General features: G+C 37.9%; 1 protein-coding gene across 5 annotated transcripts; it reads right to left on the reverse strand.

Moving 5' to 3' along the window:
- Positions 1-974: 974 nt before the first annotated feature.
- ODR4 (odr-4 GPCR localization factor homolog) lies at positions 975-19,835 on the reverse strand. 5 transcript variants are annotated; one of them, XM_064454361.1, is made up of 14 exons: positions 19,694-19,835; positions 18,412-18,546; positions 17,857-17,988; positions 17,036-17,131; positions 15,810-15,916; positions 15,044-15,080; positions 14,782-14,922; positions 14,058-14,150; positions 13,466-13,531; positions 11,995-12,123; positions 11,334-11,424; positions 9,525-9,710; positions 3,380-3,472; positions 975-2,190 (listed from the first exon to the last, which is right to left on the reverse strand). In XM_064454361.1, exons 2-14 carry the CDS (start codon positions 18,508-18,510, stop codon positions 2,123-2,125), a joined length of 1,338 nt encoding a protein of 445 aa, XP_064310431.1. In that variant the 5' UTR covers positions 18,511-18,546; positions 19,694-19,835; the 3' UTR covers positions 975-2,122. The 5 variants fall into 5 exon arrangements, with proteins under 5 accessions (XP_064310431.1, XP_064310430.1, XP_064310429.1 ...); XM_064454360.1 differs by lacking the exon at positions 19,694-19,835 and adding an exon at positions 19,549-19,685; XM_064454359.1 differs by lacking the exon at positions 19,694-19,835 and adding an exon at positions 19,539-19,683.
- Between the last annotated feature and the right edge of the window lie 34 nt (positions 19,836-19,869).

Genomic DNA, 19,869 nt, shown 5'->3' on the forward strand with positions numbered 1-19,869 from the left:
TCTCAATCTGTAGATACAAGTCAAATTACTCATTTTTTCTTTGACAGGGTTAAATTATTTTCTCATTGCACAGATGGTGGTTAAATGCAGTCTCCTGTATTAAAGCAGAAATCTCATCCAAAGCAACTTCTTTCTTTGCCTTCTTCCAACATCAAACTGGAAAAATCAGACTTCCACAGACCCTTTATACCTAGTTAGGTATAAGCTGCAGGGTTAATTTGACAGTCTGTAGTAACACCATAAAGAAAAGGATCATTTACTAAACAACAAATAAGCTTGCAGCGGGGGAAGAAAAACAGATTTCTTTGCTGGGGCTTCCATGGAATAACACCTCCAATCAAGCTCTGCTTTTCACACCACGGGTGGTAAGCAAGAATAACTATTGGAGGACTGTTTCATGACAATTTTCTTCTCTGGTCTAAGATATTTAGCATCTCAAATCTTGTACTTTCACTTCTATGGCTGAGTTTCAAGTAACAGGCAACTACAGAATCACCATTTTGTATTTTACCTCCAAAAGCACATCCCGCGCCCCTCCCCGCAGAAAAAAGAAAAAGAAAAAAAAAACGAGAGAGGCAAAAAGAGACAACAGAAAAATGTCTTTCTTCTCATTAGTTCCCTGCTCCTCCTTCTAACAGAGACTTCAGCGATTCTTAAACCAGCTATATTTAGAAGCACGTTACAAAATTAAGCTCATTTTCTGGATAGGACTCAACCTCCCCCAGAATCAACTGCTTCTGCATAATGCCATGTTGCCTATTGATTCCAGCCATTTGCACAGAATAACACACGCCTATGAAACATGAGGCAGCTGAAAACAGTGCCTCCATCACAACACTCACTTTTTTCGGAGAGGCCCTGCTTGAGCAATACTGAGCACAAACGATCAACACTGTGTTCCAAAATGCAGTTACAATGCTAACACCAGATCTTTTTCCAAACATGTAAAAACAGAATACACAGAAGAGGCAATAGTATTTAAGACATCTTTCTCATAGTTGCCTTTTATTAAATGTGTCCCAGTACATCCTTGATTATGCTTTAGAATTGTTTATATTTTTTTCCTCAGTGTTCCAGTGCCTTTACACAAAAAAGAAATTTGCAGTGGTATTAAAATGCCCCAAAATGTGGAATTCGTTTCTATTGTAATTCAGATCCAAGTAAATATCACATTTCATATATGAATTATTAACCTTATGAGAATTCTGCCCTCCTTCCGCTCCTCTCATGGCAAGAAAACAGTAATGTTATCGCCTAACATACCCAGGAGAATATCTCATAAAGGAAATCTATCCCTTTATAGCCTAAAAATCCTGATTAGCAAAAAGTTTTGACAGCTTGCATGTATCTACAAGATAATCCACAAGGGCTGCCGAGATGTAGGTGTTGCTAAAATAGTTAATATTCCAAGAGAATGATGATTAAATCACAGCTGGACAGAGAAATCCTCAAAAGTCACTGAGTAAAAGGCAGCACATACAAATCCCAAAATTTCTATGCATTTTATTTATTTCTGAGTTCTCCAGGTCTTGAACTAAGGTATTTACATGCTGAGTTGGTCTAGCCCTGAAACTACTGGAAACTATTTGTATACTTATTATGCTAGTTAACCAATATTACCTAAACCAATGCATATAGTGAAATGTTGGCTTCATCAAATCTATTTTTTACCCAATTAACTTTAATGAAATGAGATTCCTTTTTGCAAAAGAACCCTTAAAGCAATAACTGTCATACCAGATAACTATGCTAGTCTTACCAATAGCCCGGAAAACACCAGTAGTAGCATTTTGCATTAAAACAGCAAGTGAGAAGAAAATGAAAGTTCTCCATTTGTTCAAGGGATCTTTCTAGAAAATAATATTATCATTCATTTATAGACAGTGACAGGGTTAGTTTCTTGCAAATTTGATTCACCTTCTACTTGGTATTGTAACCACATGATTCTACTTGATGTAGTGTGTGCATGCCGGAACAAGGTAACTGAATCTATCATTAAAATTTATATTGCACATCTAACTGGTGATATTTAGGCAACAATACTTAATTATTAATATATTAAACCCAGATGTTTCCATCTTGTAACTGGCCAATACTTCCATGAAGCTTCGGTTGATTGAGTTTAATCACTGAAGTAATTGAAAGAGAAGATCGATGCAAAGACTGCAACAGCAGCTGCTATTACCACACCTAAAATAACAAAGGAAATGCATTCAGTGAGCGGCAAGGGCAACACATTCATCAGCAACTAGGGTGTGGAGGGCAGGGTCAAGATGAATTACAAGCAGGAGGAGAAACAATAAGAGCCACCCCAAAAACTATCAGCCACTGCTAAGCCTAAATCTAAACCTACAATAATGAAATTATAAAAGCTCCACATGACATTTCTAATCAGAGCAGGATCCTTCCAGAAACCCAGCTGACTGCATACTTCTGTAGTACCGTAGTCATGTCCTGGCCCATAAAATAATGCACTGACTCTGCAGTACTGCTTAATTCTAGGAATCGGATTAGAAAAAAAATAACAAAAGTTTCAAGCTATTAAGTTTTTTCTTTTCTGTGTGGTACTAGTCTACTCTGTAAGTCTCTTTGTAGCACAACAGTAATTTTCCTATTAACATGCTTGTTAACTGCTGTTGAGAAGACCACACACAAAAAACCCCAAAACATCAGAGTAGTGATTCAAGCGTAAACTTTTTCACATCCAAAGTACACACATATTTACTGCTATTGTTCTCTAATCTTCCAGTTATGATGCTCTACTAAGAATTAATAAAAAACAAAAGTTACTGCTTTGTTGACTAAAGCGTAGCTGTATTTTAATATGAAAAGACAGTCAAAACTCACAGCAAAGAGAACTGTACTAAGTGCAGACAGATATGTGAGAGCTGGATGAAGAAGTATCAAGGAGAAGTTGTATTTGAAAGAAGATTTCTGTGGCTGGTGTTCCCTGAATTATTGAGGGTGACAATTAGAACCCAAGCCCATATGTATTTGTCAGCTTACAATTAGTGAGTCACTAGCCAATTTATGGATGCCTACTTGACAAAGCCATTCAGCTGTGGTTGGTTTGTTGTTTTTTTTTGAAGTACAGAATTATGGAAGTGGTGGCTCTCCAAAAAAAAGAAAAAAGCTACACAGGCCTTCTGCCCTGTCTTGTAGGTTGAATGAATGCAAATACAGGTTTTGTTCCAAGGGCAGGCTGTGGTTCTGTCTCCCCCAGAAATACCCTGCACCTACAGCACTGAAATAGGGACTCATTTTAGAGAAGTACTGTATTAATCTCACCAGTTTATTAATAATGCTGTGGAAGCTAAGAGTACTGAAAGGGCCCATTATAGTTTCTGGATTGCATAGCAAAATCAGGGAAGTAACATACCCATATGTTGTTGAAGTTTCAATAGCAATGCTGCTTCTGTCAGTTGTTTCTGTTGTGTGTCATCCATGTTGTCAGTAACTGGACAAATATTAACTGCATGGAAATCAAGTGAAGGAAGTAAATACCAGTTGGAAAGCTAACAATTGTGTTTTACAGTTGAATTAATGCAAAAGGCCAAGATCTTCATATTAACTTTATAAAGTACATTTATGGTAGAAAAAAAACCAGTTTATTGCAGTAAAAATAGTACAGCAGCAACAGCATAGTACTAAACTATTCTATATACTCGTAACAGCAAAAATAAAGAGAAAAAAATACATCTGGGAAGAAGTTACTCTTCCAGAACTCATTTTCCACATGCTGCTTCCAGAGTAATATATCCAATCCCATTTACATAACCTTGGGAGAATTTGACTACTCCAAGAGGGAACCACCAAAATGAACCATTAAGCACCCTCCAAGATCAAGGTTTTCCCTTCAAAGACATTTGTCCAGAGTTCAGGCTACATGCAAAACCCACTGCCATCAAAAGAATGAGTCCAATACCATTTCCCTACCCAACAGCTATAAATGTTGTTTTTCAAAGCACAGAAATTCCTCTTTGAAGATCCCCTGAAAATCCTTTTTCAGAGCATCACAGAGGACACATTCCCCTTTGGAACAATTACTAAATCCTTATATTGCTCAGCCAGGATGTGAGCGAGCTTGACTCTTATTTCCAGACTGATGGGATTCAAACCTGGATCTATTTACTTTCTAAACATTTCCCTAATCACTTGGCTATATCCACATGTTAGAGAGGGGGACAGGAGAAAGATGGGGATTAATCGTGAGTCCTGGAGCCAAACTTTTTAATTTGTCCCACACAGGCAAGCATGCTTTGGACTACGCAGTTCGTTGATACAGCTACTTGATTGTGGTGGCCCAAAGGTTTTCGATTTACATTCCTGTTCCCAGAATAGCTTGCTAAGGCATCTCTTGTCAAAAGTGCTGACTACAATTCAGTAGCTCCTATTGCAGACATCTTCTGGACAAGTAAACAGTAAGAGAAAATCTTTGTGCTATTGCACTGAGCCCTGGGTGTGTTTGGAACAAACAGAATAGGCGTGCTGAGATAAGAAAAAAAAAGACTAAACAGATTGTTCTTGTTCAGAAAATGCGGAGCAAAAACCCACAGCAGTACCAGATACCAAGTTTTAGCAGCCCACAGAATACTGATCTAAACAAAAACAGATCTCCCGTTTCCAGAGTGTGATTTCCAATCACCTATAAATTACAAATTATATAACTAAGTATTAAGGCACATCCCTTTTATGACTCATATGAAAATGATTCATGCAAAAAGTACTTTCTCTACCATATCATTAGCTATGGGGGAAATGTATAATCTAGATGTGCTATCAGAAAGGTTGTTTCTGTAATTTAAGATGAGTCGTGCATGACTGTCTTCAAAATCTTCTTAAGTCAAAATTGCACACAATCTGATGTTACACAAAAGCTTCCAAACTAGACATCTAGGACCTGTCTTCAGCCGTTTTTATCCCTGACCCCACTGACTTTGTACAGGATGTACTACAGCAGAGCAATTAATAACTGTCCGATAACAGGATAGCAAGATACATAAACACACATACATATCCATACATGAAGCATACACATTGCTTTAAGATGTCTCTGCAAGCTGCACATGCATGTAAAATAAAAGTAAGGACACAACATTTCAGTGCAAGAGGTGCTTTTCTGAAGAGAAATTATCACATATCTCTGAAGCCCACTGGTCCACAATGAGGACATAGTTCCGTTATTTTTTCTGTGCAAAGGAAAACACACCCTCATCTGCAGAAATGAATAAGCAGAAATCTTCAACTAGAGTAAATGAATCATGAATTGTTGCAAGATAGATTTAAAGTACCTTAACTAACACAGTAAGAGCACCACATTCTCTTCAAGCTACTTAATAGAGTTTTCCACTCCCTAAGTTACCTTTGAAGTCTAGACCCAGCAAGTTTCTTTCTGCTTTGGTTTTGATGAGCAAGTAGGATAGTTTGTGCCCTCTAACTTTTTTTTTTTTTTTTGCACCTTCATCAGAACTGTTGCACTCTTCTGAAGGTAACTTTTGAAGCTGCACATGAAGGCAGCAATGCTGGGTTGGTCAGGGGGAAGAAAAAAAAAAGAGGAAAAAAGAAAAAAGCACCCTTGAACTAGTTAGTTACCAGAGGCATTTATGCCATTAAATTGCGGAAGACTTGCATTTGAAACAGCTGTAGTATAAATCACACAGAGTTTTCAAAAGTAGATGCTTTCTAGTACCAAATATGAATCCTTAATTCTTCATTAATTCTTCAGTCTGCTAACAAAGATGGCGAAGTGATTATCAGTACTGAAGCCTTATTTATGTTTATCCACTCAGGGTACTTAACATGCCACCACCACCCCCCTCCACCAAGGACGAGCAGGGATTTAGTAAAGTCAATCATAACTGCAGATCTTTCAATCACTTGTATTAAAGCACTAAATGCCTTGAAACTACAGTGTTAGAGCTATTTATATTTTTCAATTATAAATGGATCAGTTTTTACTTCTTATTTTCCATGTAACAATTTTAAAGCATGACCCAGTAGTGACCTCACTGGAGAGGAATCAAGAGAATAAAACTCCACGAGACAGCAGCAGAGGCCGTACTAAAGTAAGCACATAAAGCTGACCTTCTCAAAATACCATTATTTCATATGTTTTGACTAGAAGCTGCTTAAAAACATCGTTTGGCTATACTGATTAGCTCCTCTTCTTCTCAAGTGCATACTTCAAAGAGCAACAGGAAGAAATTATTTGAAAAGCCTGCTCATGTTCTTGAATTTTGAACAAATCTTTTTATCAGCAAACTTTCCCCAGAACTTCACTATGAAGAGCATTTCCATTTAATTCAAGTTTGGTGCCTAAGACCACAGGAATTTTGATACAAACAGAAAGGCTGATGTCAAAATTCACTACAAACTAATCTTTATACCATATTATTGAAAAATGCTCATTATCAATAAAGATAGCACTAAGCTTTGAGAAACAATAAATGCTAGCTAAAAGTGAATGATGTCTTGAAAAAGCCTTTATCCAGGGGAAATCCCAAACTCTCATTATGTCACAAACACATTTATAGCAATACTTACACACTTCATACCAAAGTGCCAATAAAAATAAAATTGCAAAATTAATGCTTTTGCTACAACACAGAACACTCTTCTTACACAGTTAACAAGTCTAATTTCTAAAACGTCCTTCCTGGCATTAATAAAAATGTATAACTAGCTTGTGATTTTAAAAAACCAAAAGTTAATAATGCCGTAACAATAATTACCAGAATCAAAGAGTGTTGTGCTGATAGCATTATTGCTATCATTGCTATTAACAGAACCCATTCTACAGCCAAACTTTATGGTGTTCACCGGGACAAGACCAGTCTCAGTTTCTTTCAGAAATCCGTTTTGTATGTTTTCCCCTTTCCTCTGCTATGCACTTCTTTAATTTACATTAAAAAAAAAAAAATCCCATACAACTAACTCTTACGACCAGCAAGCTACAAGAACACACAAACTCATTTTGTGAGCTATCTGGACATCATTTTACACATATTAATGGCATCAAATCTTTGTGATGCATCGCTGCTGGTCTAATAGTGCTCGCTTCCTACCTCCAGATGACACATCCTTATACAAGCAATAAAGCTAAACTGAATCATCTTCTCTGTCCCTCCCACATGTATCTCCACTGCTGCAACAATATTAACTTGCTTCCCCAAGTTATACTAATTCCTTAAAGCTCAGTAATAATTAGCTTTAAGATTATTTAAGTCACTCTTATAACACAAGAAAGATTTTTACAGGCTTTCCTGTTTTTCTTGAGGTTCCTGAGCTGCGTACATCTTCTACTTATCCAGTATGAGTCAGATTCACTGCTAACACATTTAGTTAAAACCTGGAAAAACTGATTATTTTAGAAAAACATAAGAATTTATAGTTAGCTCTGAATTAAGAAACGGAAAAAAATCCTCCAAGTAAACAAATAGGTTAAGTAGAACATCAGCAGTCACAGTTCACCCTACACAGCAAGTTCATGGCTACATTTTCCGCATTTTTTGGCCCTAAATACCAACATCAAAAAGTGTCCAAAGTTCTTATCTGAAAATTAGTGGGTTTGTTTTTTGTTTGTTTGTTTGTTTGTTTTTTTTAAATTTAAATTATAAAACTGTAACCTATAGCTCATATTCACATTGATTGGGGGGGAAAAAAGGGAAGAAATATCTTCCATAAGATCACAGGAAGTATTATTAGATGCATTTCAACTACAGATTTGACTCCTACATTGAAATTAAAGCTGTATTGGGAAAGAAAAAAAAAACCAACAGGAAATGGTTTAAACCAGATATATTCTGAAAAAGGAAGAAATTAACTAGATTCTAGCAAAATGTCTGTATTAAAAGGAATGTAACAGTCTCATAATCAGATCATAAACTTATAAGACATTCAGCAGAAAATGAAAAGCTCTCTCAATTTTCTTTCCATTTTGGAAGAATCACAAACCTTCAGTTTTGGGCACTGCATTTGATACATATATTAAAACACACAGAACAAAGAAAGGTAATTTGTATTTTTTAAAAGGTCAAGTTCTGTGTCTGAAGACACATTAGACTATATTGTGTATTTTTAATATTTAGTGAAAACTGTAGATTTCAACTCTTACTGAGTTGAGAAGACTCTCAACTTCTTATTCTAATTTATTCTAAGTAGTATCAGAACTACTCCGCTCTTAAACCAGCAAAGTTCAACTACTGAAAAAGTAACCATAATATAAAGCTTGACATGTTCTTCTTACAGTTTATTTGCCAATATAGATCATCCTTAATTCATGTGCAGAGTAATGTATTCAAATCTTGTTCAACTGAACTGCAGTTCATAAGCTGCAACCATGCTTCCACACACAATGCAGTACAAGAGCAAAATATTTGAGAGAAGAGAGGTCTGTTACAAGTCAAATAGAAAAACCTGCAAGAACCCTTACCACTTTTCAGAAATATATTGAAACTGTAATTAGATTGATATAAACCCTTAAAGCTTGATATGAAGTAATCATTATCAATGGCCTGGATGAGGGGATCAAGTGTACCCTCAGGAAGTTTACAGATGACACCAGATTGGGCAGGAGTGTTGATCTGCTTGAGGGTAGAAAGGCTCTACAGAGGGACCTGGACAGGCTGGATTGATGGGCTGAGGCCAATTGTATGCAGTTTAACAAGGCCAAGTGCAAGGTCTTACACTTCAGTCAAACCAACCCATGCAATGCCACAGGAAGGCTGCCTGGCAGAGCAGCACCTAGGGGTGTTGGTCGACAGCCGGCTGAACATGAGCCAGCAGTGTGCCCAGGTGGCCAAGGCGGCCAACAGCATCCTGGCTTGTATCAGGAACAGTGTGGCCAGCAGGAGCAGGGCAGTGATCGTGTCCCTGTACTCCGCACTGGTGAGGCCACACCTTGAATATTGTGTTCAGTTTTGGGCCCCTCAGTACAAGGACATCAAGGTGCTGGAGCATGTCCAGAGAAGGGTAATGAAGTTGGTGAAGGGTGTGGAGAGTGGGTCTTATGAGGAGAGGTTGAGGGAACTGGGGTTGTTTAGCCTGGAGAAAAGGGTGCTGAGAGGTGCCCTTATTACTCTCTACAACTACCTGAAAGGAGATTGTAGGAAGGTGGGTGTTGGTCTCTTCTCCCAAGTTACTAGTGATAGCATGAGAGGAAATGGCCTCAAGGTGCATCAGGGGAGGTTTAGATTGGATATTAGGAAATATTACTTCACTGAAAGAGTGGTCAGGCATTGGAACAGGCTGCCCAGAGATGTGGTGGAGTCACCATCCCTGGAGGTGTTGAAAAAACGTGTGGACATGACACTTCAGGGTATGGTTTAAGAGGCATTATAGTGTTGGGTTGACAATGGGACTTGATGATCCTAGATTTCTTTTCCAACCTTAATAATTTTATGATTCTGTGATTCTAAGCCAACTTTAAACATATCCATATCTGGATATAACTGGCCTTTGCCATTAGTCAACATTCTTTGTAATCTGTGATGCAGTCTGTCCTGGCTCTCAGATACTGTATTTACCTGTGTTGATTTCCTCTGCTATATGGATATCTTCAGCTTGCACAGATTGATCCAACATGTCAACAAAACGGTCCTGAATTTCTCCAGTGGTCTCATCACCAAACTTATAATCACTGAGCATCACACTGGATCCAGCAACAGGGACAAACAGTCTTTGAGGTAAGACATGATATTCCCTCTCAAAACCTAAAAGAAAAAAGGGGGGAAAAAAATACCATCCAAATGAAAACCTTGCCAATTACGATAAGATTTCTCATTAAACTCTGACCATAAGATAAAGCTATTGCAAAAGAACTGCTCAAGGTTTCCATGCAAAAATCCTGTTTTCAGGCATGGCTTGTTTAGGTGTTACTGTTTTATGAAAGTTTTGACTGATATTATACTGATTTATGTTCTTACATAGGTCTCTCCGGAAGTACCTGAGACACCTCCGAAACAGACCATAAAATATTAAGCAGACTTTTTTCACGTTTAGAAGGACTAGCAGAAGAACTCCGGGAAAGGCTGCAGATAAGAGTGTACACAGAACAGCATGATTTCAACACCACAAAGGATTGCAAACACTTGGCTGGTTTATGCCATCTTAAAGCCACAAAGTACGGGTGCCACCTAAAGAGGAAACCGAAAACTGCACGCAATTGAAAACATCAAGTTTAAATCATGCAGGTTGGATAAAGATGGCTAACACCAAAATGAACCATGTTATCCTAAAGTAAATGGTAATTCTGAACATGAATAGGTTTTCCTTACACAATCAACCTGCTCCCATTTATTTGCTGTTTTTTTTCTAAAATCACTACCAGATATAGTATCTTTTAAAAGGCTTCCCTTTATATAAAGATCTTCAAATTGATATTTTAATTAACTAGTAATACTTGGTTTTAAAAAAAAAATCAAAAGCAAAAAAAGCACTACAAGAAGAGAACTTGACACAATTGCACTGATCCAAAAAAGTTTCAAGAATCACCCAGCAGGAGCTAGGCGATCTGGTCTCAGCACGTACCCCCTTAGTTTTTAATATAATCACTATAGGAAGTTTTCTTTTCATTAGATGAATTTGCATTGCATTCTGGCCTCTGCATGGTACTGTTAAATTCAAGCTAATGCAAATAGTGATGGTGCTGAAATAAGATCTACTTCTTTAATGACACAAAGCTTGTAAAACGGTATTTGATGAAGAGAAATAAGTTCAGGGGACAGAGACAACACAGAGGATATATTTGTACAGTTACTTAGGGAAAAGAATCAGGATGCTTTTTTCACATCATAATCACCATATACAATACCATATTTAATTTAATGGAGATGAACTATTGAACTTCAGAGCTCATGCCCACTAGTATTTTTAACATAGGTGATATAAGAACAGGGAAGACCACGTCCAGCTGGTTCTTTGAATCCTACTGAGTTTTAGCATACTTCAGTATTAACAAGAATACCATGAAGTAGTTCAAAAAAATGAAAAATTAAAAATGTACAAGTTACAGTTGGAACTTCTGCCACGGGAGTTTCAACTACAGAATTTGGAAATTTTGTAAATTTTAAAATCAGTGAGAAAGAAGCTGAAATTCCATTTTGTGGTCATGAGGACTGAACTCAAACTGTGTGGAAGCTGTGATGCCAAAGAACATAGCTGCACTTGACAAAATTTTTCATAATTTAAGAAAAAGTCAAGGCTGCCAAACAGAAATTGTACCACTTGCTTTTTATTCTGCTCTAACCATACTGAAACTTCAGTACACTAGCAGAATTTTCTACAAGAACCAAAATTCACTGCAAATGTAAGCTGTTTTTTCTCTGAATTCCTACTTTTTTTGTGAGGTCCTTCATTTATAATGAGATCTTCAAATAGTATTTCACAACGATCACTCAATGTGTTTATTATGTCTCTTTTCAAAGCCTGCAAGGACAAAGCGAAAACATCAGTAATAGAAAAGATATTTGCAAAGCTTTTGACTAGTAAGAAACAACAAAAGAAGTCCCTTGTAGGTTTAACCCATGTTGACAGAACGATTTTTCTAGAAAATAAAAACTCTAAAGAGAATTTTAAAAAGCCCAATGATATCAAAACACATAAAACAAAAATGAAAATGCTGAGGAAGATTTTAGTATTGTTAGAGTAAGAACTGACAACTTCTAGACATTACTTTTAAAAACAAACAAAAATAATCATGAGGCATTGCCTCAGTAAGGAAAAAAAATAATCACAGCCTAATCACTTTGACAATTTGTGCAAAGATTCATCAGGGAAAAGCCTTAGCAACAGAAGACATAACCGGCTAAGAGTGGAAAAAGGAACTGATTCAATCACACAAGCACACAGATGGTTTCTAAAACAATCCATATATTCAAGGGGATGAGCATTTTTACCTAATTTAGACCACATCATTTTGGCAAAGAAAAATCAGTATGATAAAATTAATGTATTTCAGAAAAAACAACTCTGATGAACTAACAGCCTTTTCAATACCTGAATAGCTTCTTTAACTTTTGGTTTGTTGTTATGTATGTAGGCTCTGCATTTCACAGCACCTTTGAGATTTATGGAAGCACTGCAGACCTGGACTGTAGCTGTCGATCTATGACTTGAACCCTGGCACTGAAAAATAAACACATTTCTGTTGTAGCTTGCTACCAAGGCACTTGCTGCATGAGTAACAAAAAACAGAACTCGGAAATTAATAGCATACCTTAAGATGTTTACATATAACCTGTGTTCCCTCATAATTTCTATCTCTAAGGTTTGGGTTTTTTTAGTTTTGTTAGTTAAGACTGAAAATCTCTGTCCTTTTCTATTATGTAAAATATATTTACTTTTCCAGACATTCCATTTCTTGCGATTTAAATATTTGTGTCTATTAGACTTCTAAAACTTTTCAGGCAAGTGGCTTGTGGCTAATATTAGTATTGCAATCTAGAAACCTTTTTAACATTTTCTTTTTAAATGATGAAGTTTTTATGCTTACTATATAGTAGGCCTATGATATTCTGAGAGTCATCCTATCAGTCAGTACTAAATTATAAATGTGACCACATTTAAAACTGTATCAAACTGTTGCCTAGAAATATTCACCTTAATTACCAAAACAATTAGTGTGCTGCTTGAAGCACTCTAAGACAACATCTGGAAACACAGGGATGCATAAATTCCCCATGAACTGCAAAAACTACTTCTTCCAAAATAAAAAGCTTTCCATTCTGAGGCAATCAACCATTAGAACAATGTAACAACAAAACAAGTTGAGATACTCATCAAGTCTTTAAAATGGCATTTTATACATTGCTAAAAGTTTTCCTAAACATAACTTTAGTGGAACCAGGAACTACCTAATAAAACAAGATGGCCTGTGCTGTGCAAGAGGCCCACAGGACAATGCCTGGACACATCTGGACTTCAGGACCTAGATGGGGCCACCTAATTCAGGATTCAAGTCAGCATAACCTCTGGTACAGAGGAAAGTTCAGACACACTCCTGACAGCTCCAGATTATGATTCAGCTCACAGGATCTGTACCTTAATCCAAAACTAGTGATTGAGCTTCTGACGAAAGCGTTCAAGTAAACGTCCATAGCTACCCATGGCAAGTTGAAGCATGGGAGCAATTCTGAACTTCAGAACAATGCAAAGCCACCTTGAAATCAAGGCACACAGGTACATACAGGAATCCTAGTATCTAATTAGTTAGTTTGCGGGACTTCATTTCTATAATCAGTTTTTCAAATTTTCTGTGCAGCTGTACTGTGCCATTCTTCAATAATGGTTATTACAGCATGGGAATTTCCAAAGACACAGTTTCCCAGTCAACATCCATGGAGGAATAAAAAGTCTTAGGACAAAGTAAGCTGGATTTCTAGACAGTAATTCAGAATGTTCTTTTATTTTTTATTCTATTTTAGAAGATAGCAGAGAGGTTATACTTTACAAACCACTAAATACTTACCAGCTGAGTCAGAACCTTGACATCAGAAAACTGAGGGCTGGATTGAGTATTTCCTCTTAACTTTTTCTGAGAGAAAAAAAAATTCTTTGTGTCATGAAACAGGAAAAAATCTCCCTGAATCAAAACCTCCTCACTATGGTATAAAATATGCCCTGGTTTATAGCTTTTAAGAGAGAAAAATGGCACCAAGAAAACAGCCATGAGAATATAATTACAAAACTAGAAGGAGAAATGAACGGATCAGTCAAGCAATGTGTTTCCACCCTTTGTTAAACATTTAGACATACACAGGTCTTGGAAATCTCATCACCTACATTCACAACTTACTCATGTTCTTTAATAAGTACACAGCGCATAGAAAATTTTTTAGTCAGACTTCACATAGAATTATTGCATCCGCATTGCCAGAGGAAGAAGAGGCAATTTGCAGCAATGAAGACGGGAACACAAGTGCTCCTGCGTTATTCGTTACTTGAAATAAGCCAATTAGATCAAAATATTGTACAGAAGACAACTCAGTCAATGCTTTATCACACTGGATATTCTAACTACACATCTGTTAGAGTTCAATTCCTTGTTGTTTGGTACTCGCCTGCCCTTCCAGTAGTTCCGTATCATCTTTAACTTGTCCGTTGATCAGAAAAACACTGTCTTCTATCTGTTTTGACCATCGATTTAATCCATTCTTTAAAAAAAAGCAAAGACACAAAAATCTCGTAAGAAAAAGGACAAAGAATTTCACTAAAGAAAGAGTTAAACAGTATCATGTCGAAAGTTATAAAAATACCATATTTCAACGTTAGTCCGAGAAAGTTTCAAAGTCTCTGAAAAATCTGTATGTTTTTCCAAAGCTAAATCTTAAAACCAACATGTTCAGAATATCTTCATTTTGAAACAAGCATTTCAAAATACTTAAGCACTCCCCAGGGATTTTATTTTTGTTAGAGAGGGATGCAGCCTACTAAAAGCCAATTCATACTAAAAGCACCCCATACCCCTGTTCTAATTGGATGTAATCTTGACTAGGTGAAGCAGCAGAGACTTTAGTTGGACTAATCAGGACAATTGCCAAATAATTTTGATTAAAGGAAACTGCCAACACTAAGCACAGCAGAAGAAAATCTACCTGCATTTTTTATACTATAATGCTTCATAGTAACTTCAAATTCCGTATAAAAGAGGAATAACTGCTAAACATTCTCCACTGGTTAGTCCTACCTCTCTGCTCACACTACTCAAATCTTTCTCTCCCATTTAATTTTCAACAGAAAAAGTAGTAGAGACCAACTACAAAACTAGTGCAGCTGGTTAGTTACCTTGGTATTCTTCTCCAAGTCATGGTTTGGTGAAGTAGCAAGAAGTGGAATGTGAATATTAACATTTACTGTGCAGTCCAAAGCTAACCAGGAAGCCGACAGAGCACTCTGGTACTTCCAATCTGCCGGTTTAGCTGAACTCTGAGAGCAGAAATAAGCAATAAAGCATCTATACAAAATACTGTATAAGTGAGAGTTGTTTTTTTTTAAAACATTACTTGTCATGCATCAAAAACTGTACAACACAGGATGACAAACTTACCTTTGGATCTTGTACGTCATAGGTTCGGCAAACTACTCTTTGCTACTTAAAGAAAAAGATCCAGTGGAAAGCAAAAAAACTATTAAGAACAATTCACAGTTACTTTGTCCTTTAGTTAACTTCTTTGATGAGCTAATTTATGCTCTGAAGAAAGTTCTCACCTTTCATTAGTGTAATAAAGTGGAAAAACATTTGACTGTAAACTCCAACTATCATAGTGATGCTGTTCCGTCTCTTACAAATATATTAAGATCAATAGGTATTCACAGGGAGAACCAATGCACCATTTTGCAATTTGTCCTCATCCCTCTCAGCTCTCTAAAGAAAAGCCTTACTTTTTCTCCTTGAATTATCTCATTATCAACAAACCAAGCAATCTTCTGCAGCACCAGTACAGATCCCACATGCCTGCTACTGCCCCATTTCCATGTCAGTACAATTGGCAACAGCAAGCTTAAGCAGCTATATGGTATTTTAGACATTTTCTTCAATTTATGCAAATACTAACTGACTGGGGAAGCCATAATTTGGTGCCAACACACACACAACGCTAACAGTAAGAAATTATGGAAATTTTCTGAGGGTAAGAGTGTCAATGGTCTTACTCATGGCTAATCAGAAAATTCCATGATTTCAGCTTACTAATCTATGCCTATCTGAACTCAAACAACTTTCCCCTCTCCATTTATAACTTATTCAGAAACAACTACAGAAACAAAGTCGGGGGTAGCAGTCTCAAGCAATAAATCTTGCACATAAAGGATACTTCTTTGTAGCAGAACAAATCTGAAGAGCTGCTCTGTCCGAGACCTCCTCCTCAGCAGGTTTCCAGAGCCTTCTTTTAGTCAAGGACTTTTCCACAGAGAAGATTAGCTAAAGATAAAAAAACATTATGGGTTTTTCCACAAAAATAATGCATTATAATTTCTGGAAAACAATCTTGCATTAAAGTTCTAAGTCTGAGTGTTATCATAATTACGTATGCACACAAAATACAGCTCATGTCACCAAAATGTCATGTAAAAAGAACATTCATCAAAAATGCACAGGCAACTACTCCAAACTGAAAGTTGTTTGTGAAACCTTAAATCAGCTTCTTCATAAACTGAGCCAAACAACACGGATTCACATATTCAACAGTACGCTTTTCTCCCTACAAAAATATTACAGCTTTATGCCTACCAGTTGAGGATCCGGAAAGACAGCTGTGCAAAATAGCTACTAATTCAAAAAAAATCAAACTTTAATTCAGGAATCACCAATCACCTGGACACATCTCACCTTTTTTTGTTGGCTACTAGTTTCAGTAATCACAACTGCAATGCGGTTCCACTGCACTTCCAAAACTGAACCTTGGACCTTAGGCTTAAAAACCTACTCATGTTTAAATTGCTTAACATGCTTAGCTTATAAAAATGATAAAATGAACCTACACCTACAGCACAGAAACTAAACGTACCCCCATAAAAATGCATTAAGTCTATCAGACAGTAGCATGTTCTAAGTAGTTTTTAAATATAACCCCACCCACCTAAGTCAAATACCACTAGTTCTATATGAGACATTCATTTTCAAGGAATCCAAACTATAGATCTTTCACTAATGTAAACTTTTTAATCTGAACAATTAATTCAGCCAAAAAAAAAAGCTAATATGCTACCACTACTAACACCTGTGCCAGAAGGATTTAGCTTAACATAAACCTCGAAGATGTTCTCCCTAAGGTAGAATGTCTGCTTCCAGTAAATACAGTAAGATTTGCTACTGCAGTAACAAAGATCACAAGAAACAGAAACTTGGCAAATCAAGCTGTGGTACAGTCCCACAGGACAGTTATTTCTGAGGTTTCAGTCTCAAAACCATACATCAAACCAGAACATTTGTGCTTTTAGATACAGCAACAAATCAACCATATATACTCAAGACTGACAGCAAATTATTCAGCTGCACACCTAAAGATATTCCTGTCTTTCCCCCAGGAAGTATACTTACCTTGCGCAATGCATTTTGACTATCGTTTGACAGTTCTGGAGTTGCAATAATAAATACACCAAGAACTAATAAGCCTCCAGGAAGCATTCTAGAAACCTTAAAAATAGAAATGAACATGTATTAATAGGAATGAGATCTAGCAACCATGCAAACTGATATATAAAAGATTTCTAATGAGACAGGTATGCATCAAGAATAGAAATTAAATAAGCATGACTTTGTCACTTATAGGTTCCTCTGAAATGCAAGAACACAGCACCTTGTAAATTATCTCACTTCAGCCCTACCAAGTCTCCATTTCATGACAAACTTTGAAAACAATACAGATATTTTGGTTTAAAATATCTGCGCCCAGCATGGTTAGTGTGGAGTAAGTGAATGTGGCCTTCCATGATCTCATCGCCCTTATTGGACGCAAGCCGCGGGATATAAAAACAACCCACAGAAAAACACAGAACTGAGGCCTTGATATGCGGGACAGAATGTCAGGGGCACAGCTGGAGCACTGAAGCAGGAGAGCACGCTTATCTGTGTTTATACCATATATGGAACTAGTGTGATAAAACACATTCAGAGGCAGAGAGAAGGGAAAAATACTAGCTCAGGAGGCAGACTATATTAAGGCTGCTCTTTTGTTAATAAACAACTTCAGCTTTGCTTGTGTATGAATACAGAGTCTGTGTCGTGAATCGCCACAGGTTAGGAAGGTTCTTTTACTTTGAGAAAAACGCTTGGGATTCCACAAACTATAAGAATAGTTTTTGCAAGTCTTATTTCCTTCCTATTACTCCCACCCCCTTCATTAACTCACACCACGCTACCTGACTGGCGTGCGTAGTTATCCATTCTTCATCAACAGATGCCAGTTTCGAAGGACTGATGTTGTCTTCCTTCTGCTCTTCTTTTGGAGGTGTTCGAACAGCCCGAATTACGTAGTCTCTTTGTGGGGAACACTTTCAAAAAGATCCATATAAGCAAATGTATCATGAGGTTGACACCAAGTCTGAGAATATACTGTGTAGTATAGTAACTGTAAGGTCTGCTTTACAGTAGGTATTGTCAAACTGTATTGTAATCCCTTACAAAAATAATTCCTTCATTAATTTGCCTTTGCCTTAAAGCCTTGGTAAGTGATAAGTTTTATCTTTAAGGTTTAAATTTATTTTCTGTGTGTCATATCTTTCACAAAGGATTTTAAAAGTATTTGGTTGACACTATGAACCCTTTACAGAAGTCCCTTCTGGTCACATTACCACCCTCCCGCACTATACAAGCTCAGTGGGATGCTAATGGACTTATCCCAGATGATTAAGGCCAAGGGGGTTTTCCCTATTAACATGAACGAATGGAAGAGACTTCAAATATTTCACACTTACCTGCCCTATTAACAGGCCAGTCACATAAGGCTTTACTTTTGCACTGAGGTCTGAAAGATACTGCCCAATAGCTTCCTCAACAAAGTAAATTCTACCCATTGCTGCAGGTTTAAGATTAAGGACTGTAGTTTCAACCTACAAAACAAATAATACATAAAGTCAAAGAAAGTATATATACTACACTGGTTACCATGTGTGACATAAAAGTGCCACACAAAGATTCTAAATACATTAATACTTTATCTGTCAGCAGAGGCTCGTTAAATAGCTTTACAATCGGCAAGTTTATTTTTTTTCTAATGAAAACCATAAGTCTGTATACTAAAGGAAGAAGTATGCGACCGTTATTTGAAAGAAAACTATTTTAAATACCTGACAAGTAATGCAAGCAAATGCTAGGAAAAACATGTCTCCAAGCAACAGTTTTTTTGCTGCATCATGTTTCATCAGAGGCCAGAACGTAAAGCACGCATTTTTTGCATTCACATTTCTCTTTGAGGGATTTGCTAAATTCTACACTTGTACTTAAACATGCCACAGTTTTAATTCCAAATCCTAAGACATTAAAAGCACAGCATCTATGGACTACCCAAAAGGCCATCTTCATAGGTTCCATCAACAGCCATATGAACCCGGGACACGGGGACTGCCACAGACACTCCTCCCTTTCAAACAGCTTCATGCATTGAGAGCTTTCACGAAAATTAACCATCATAGAATCACAGAATGTCCTGAGTTGGAAGGGACCCACAAGGATCATCAAATCCAACTCCTGTCCTTGCACAAGACAACTTCAAAATTCACATCATGTGCCTGAGGGTGTTGCCCAAGTGCTTCCTGAATATGGTCAGGCTTGGCGCCGTGGCTGCCTCCCCGGGGAGCCTGTTCCAGTGCTCCACCGCCCTCTGGGGGAAAAACCTCTTCCTAATACCCAACCTAAACCTCCCCTGGCACATCCTCCTGCCATTCCCTCGGGTCCTAAACTATGAAAACACTGAAGCCAAAGAGCACATGGTGAGGAAGCAAAGGGCACCCCGAGTCCCCGCAAAGGCGTCTGCTGGAGACTGCTGCGCACGGATGGCGGAGATGAAGGAGAAGGGCGGGGAGGAAGGAAGGCTGTCACCCACCTCACCTCACCTCAACCCACACGGCTAGGCCCGGGCCCAAAGCCCCTCCGCACCCAGCCGTCCTTGCAGCCCGGCGGCGGCTCCCGCACGGCTCCCCTCAGTAGCCCAGCAGGCTCGGCCGCCCCCGGCTCCCCCCGCCCGGCTCTCCCCGCCACCTCAGCGCCTCCGCTGCAGCCCGCCGCCGAGGTGGCCGATGTCCCGGTCACCAGCAGGCGCCGCTCGCGCCCAGGCACAGGGAGATGACGCACGCTAATCCAGACCCGAGGGCGGGAAAAGGGCACGCAGAGGGAGAGCTCCGCGCCAGCGCCGCCATGCTTTGAGTGGCGGAAGC

Source organism: Phalacrocorax carbo, chromosome 6 (genome assembly GCF_963921805.1).
Source record: "Phalacrocorax carbo chromosome 6, bPhaCar2.1, whole genome shotgun sequence".
Classification (NCBI taxonomy): domain Eukaryota; kingdom Metazoa; phylum Chordata; class Aves; order Suliformes; family Phalacrocoracidae; genus Phalacrocorax; species Phalacrocorax carbo.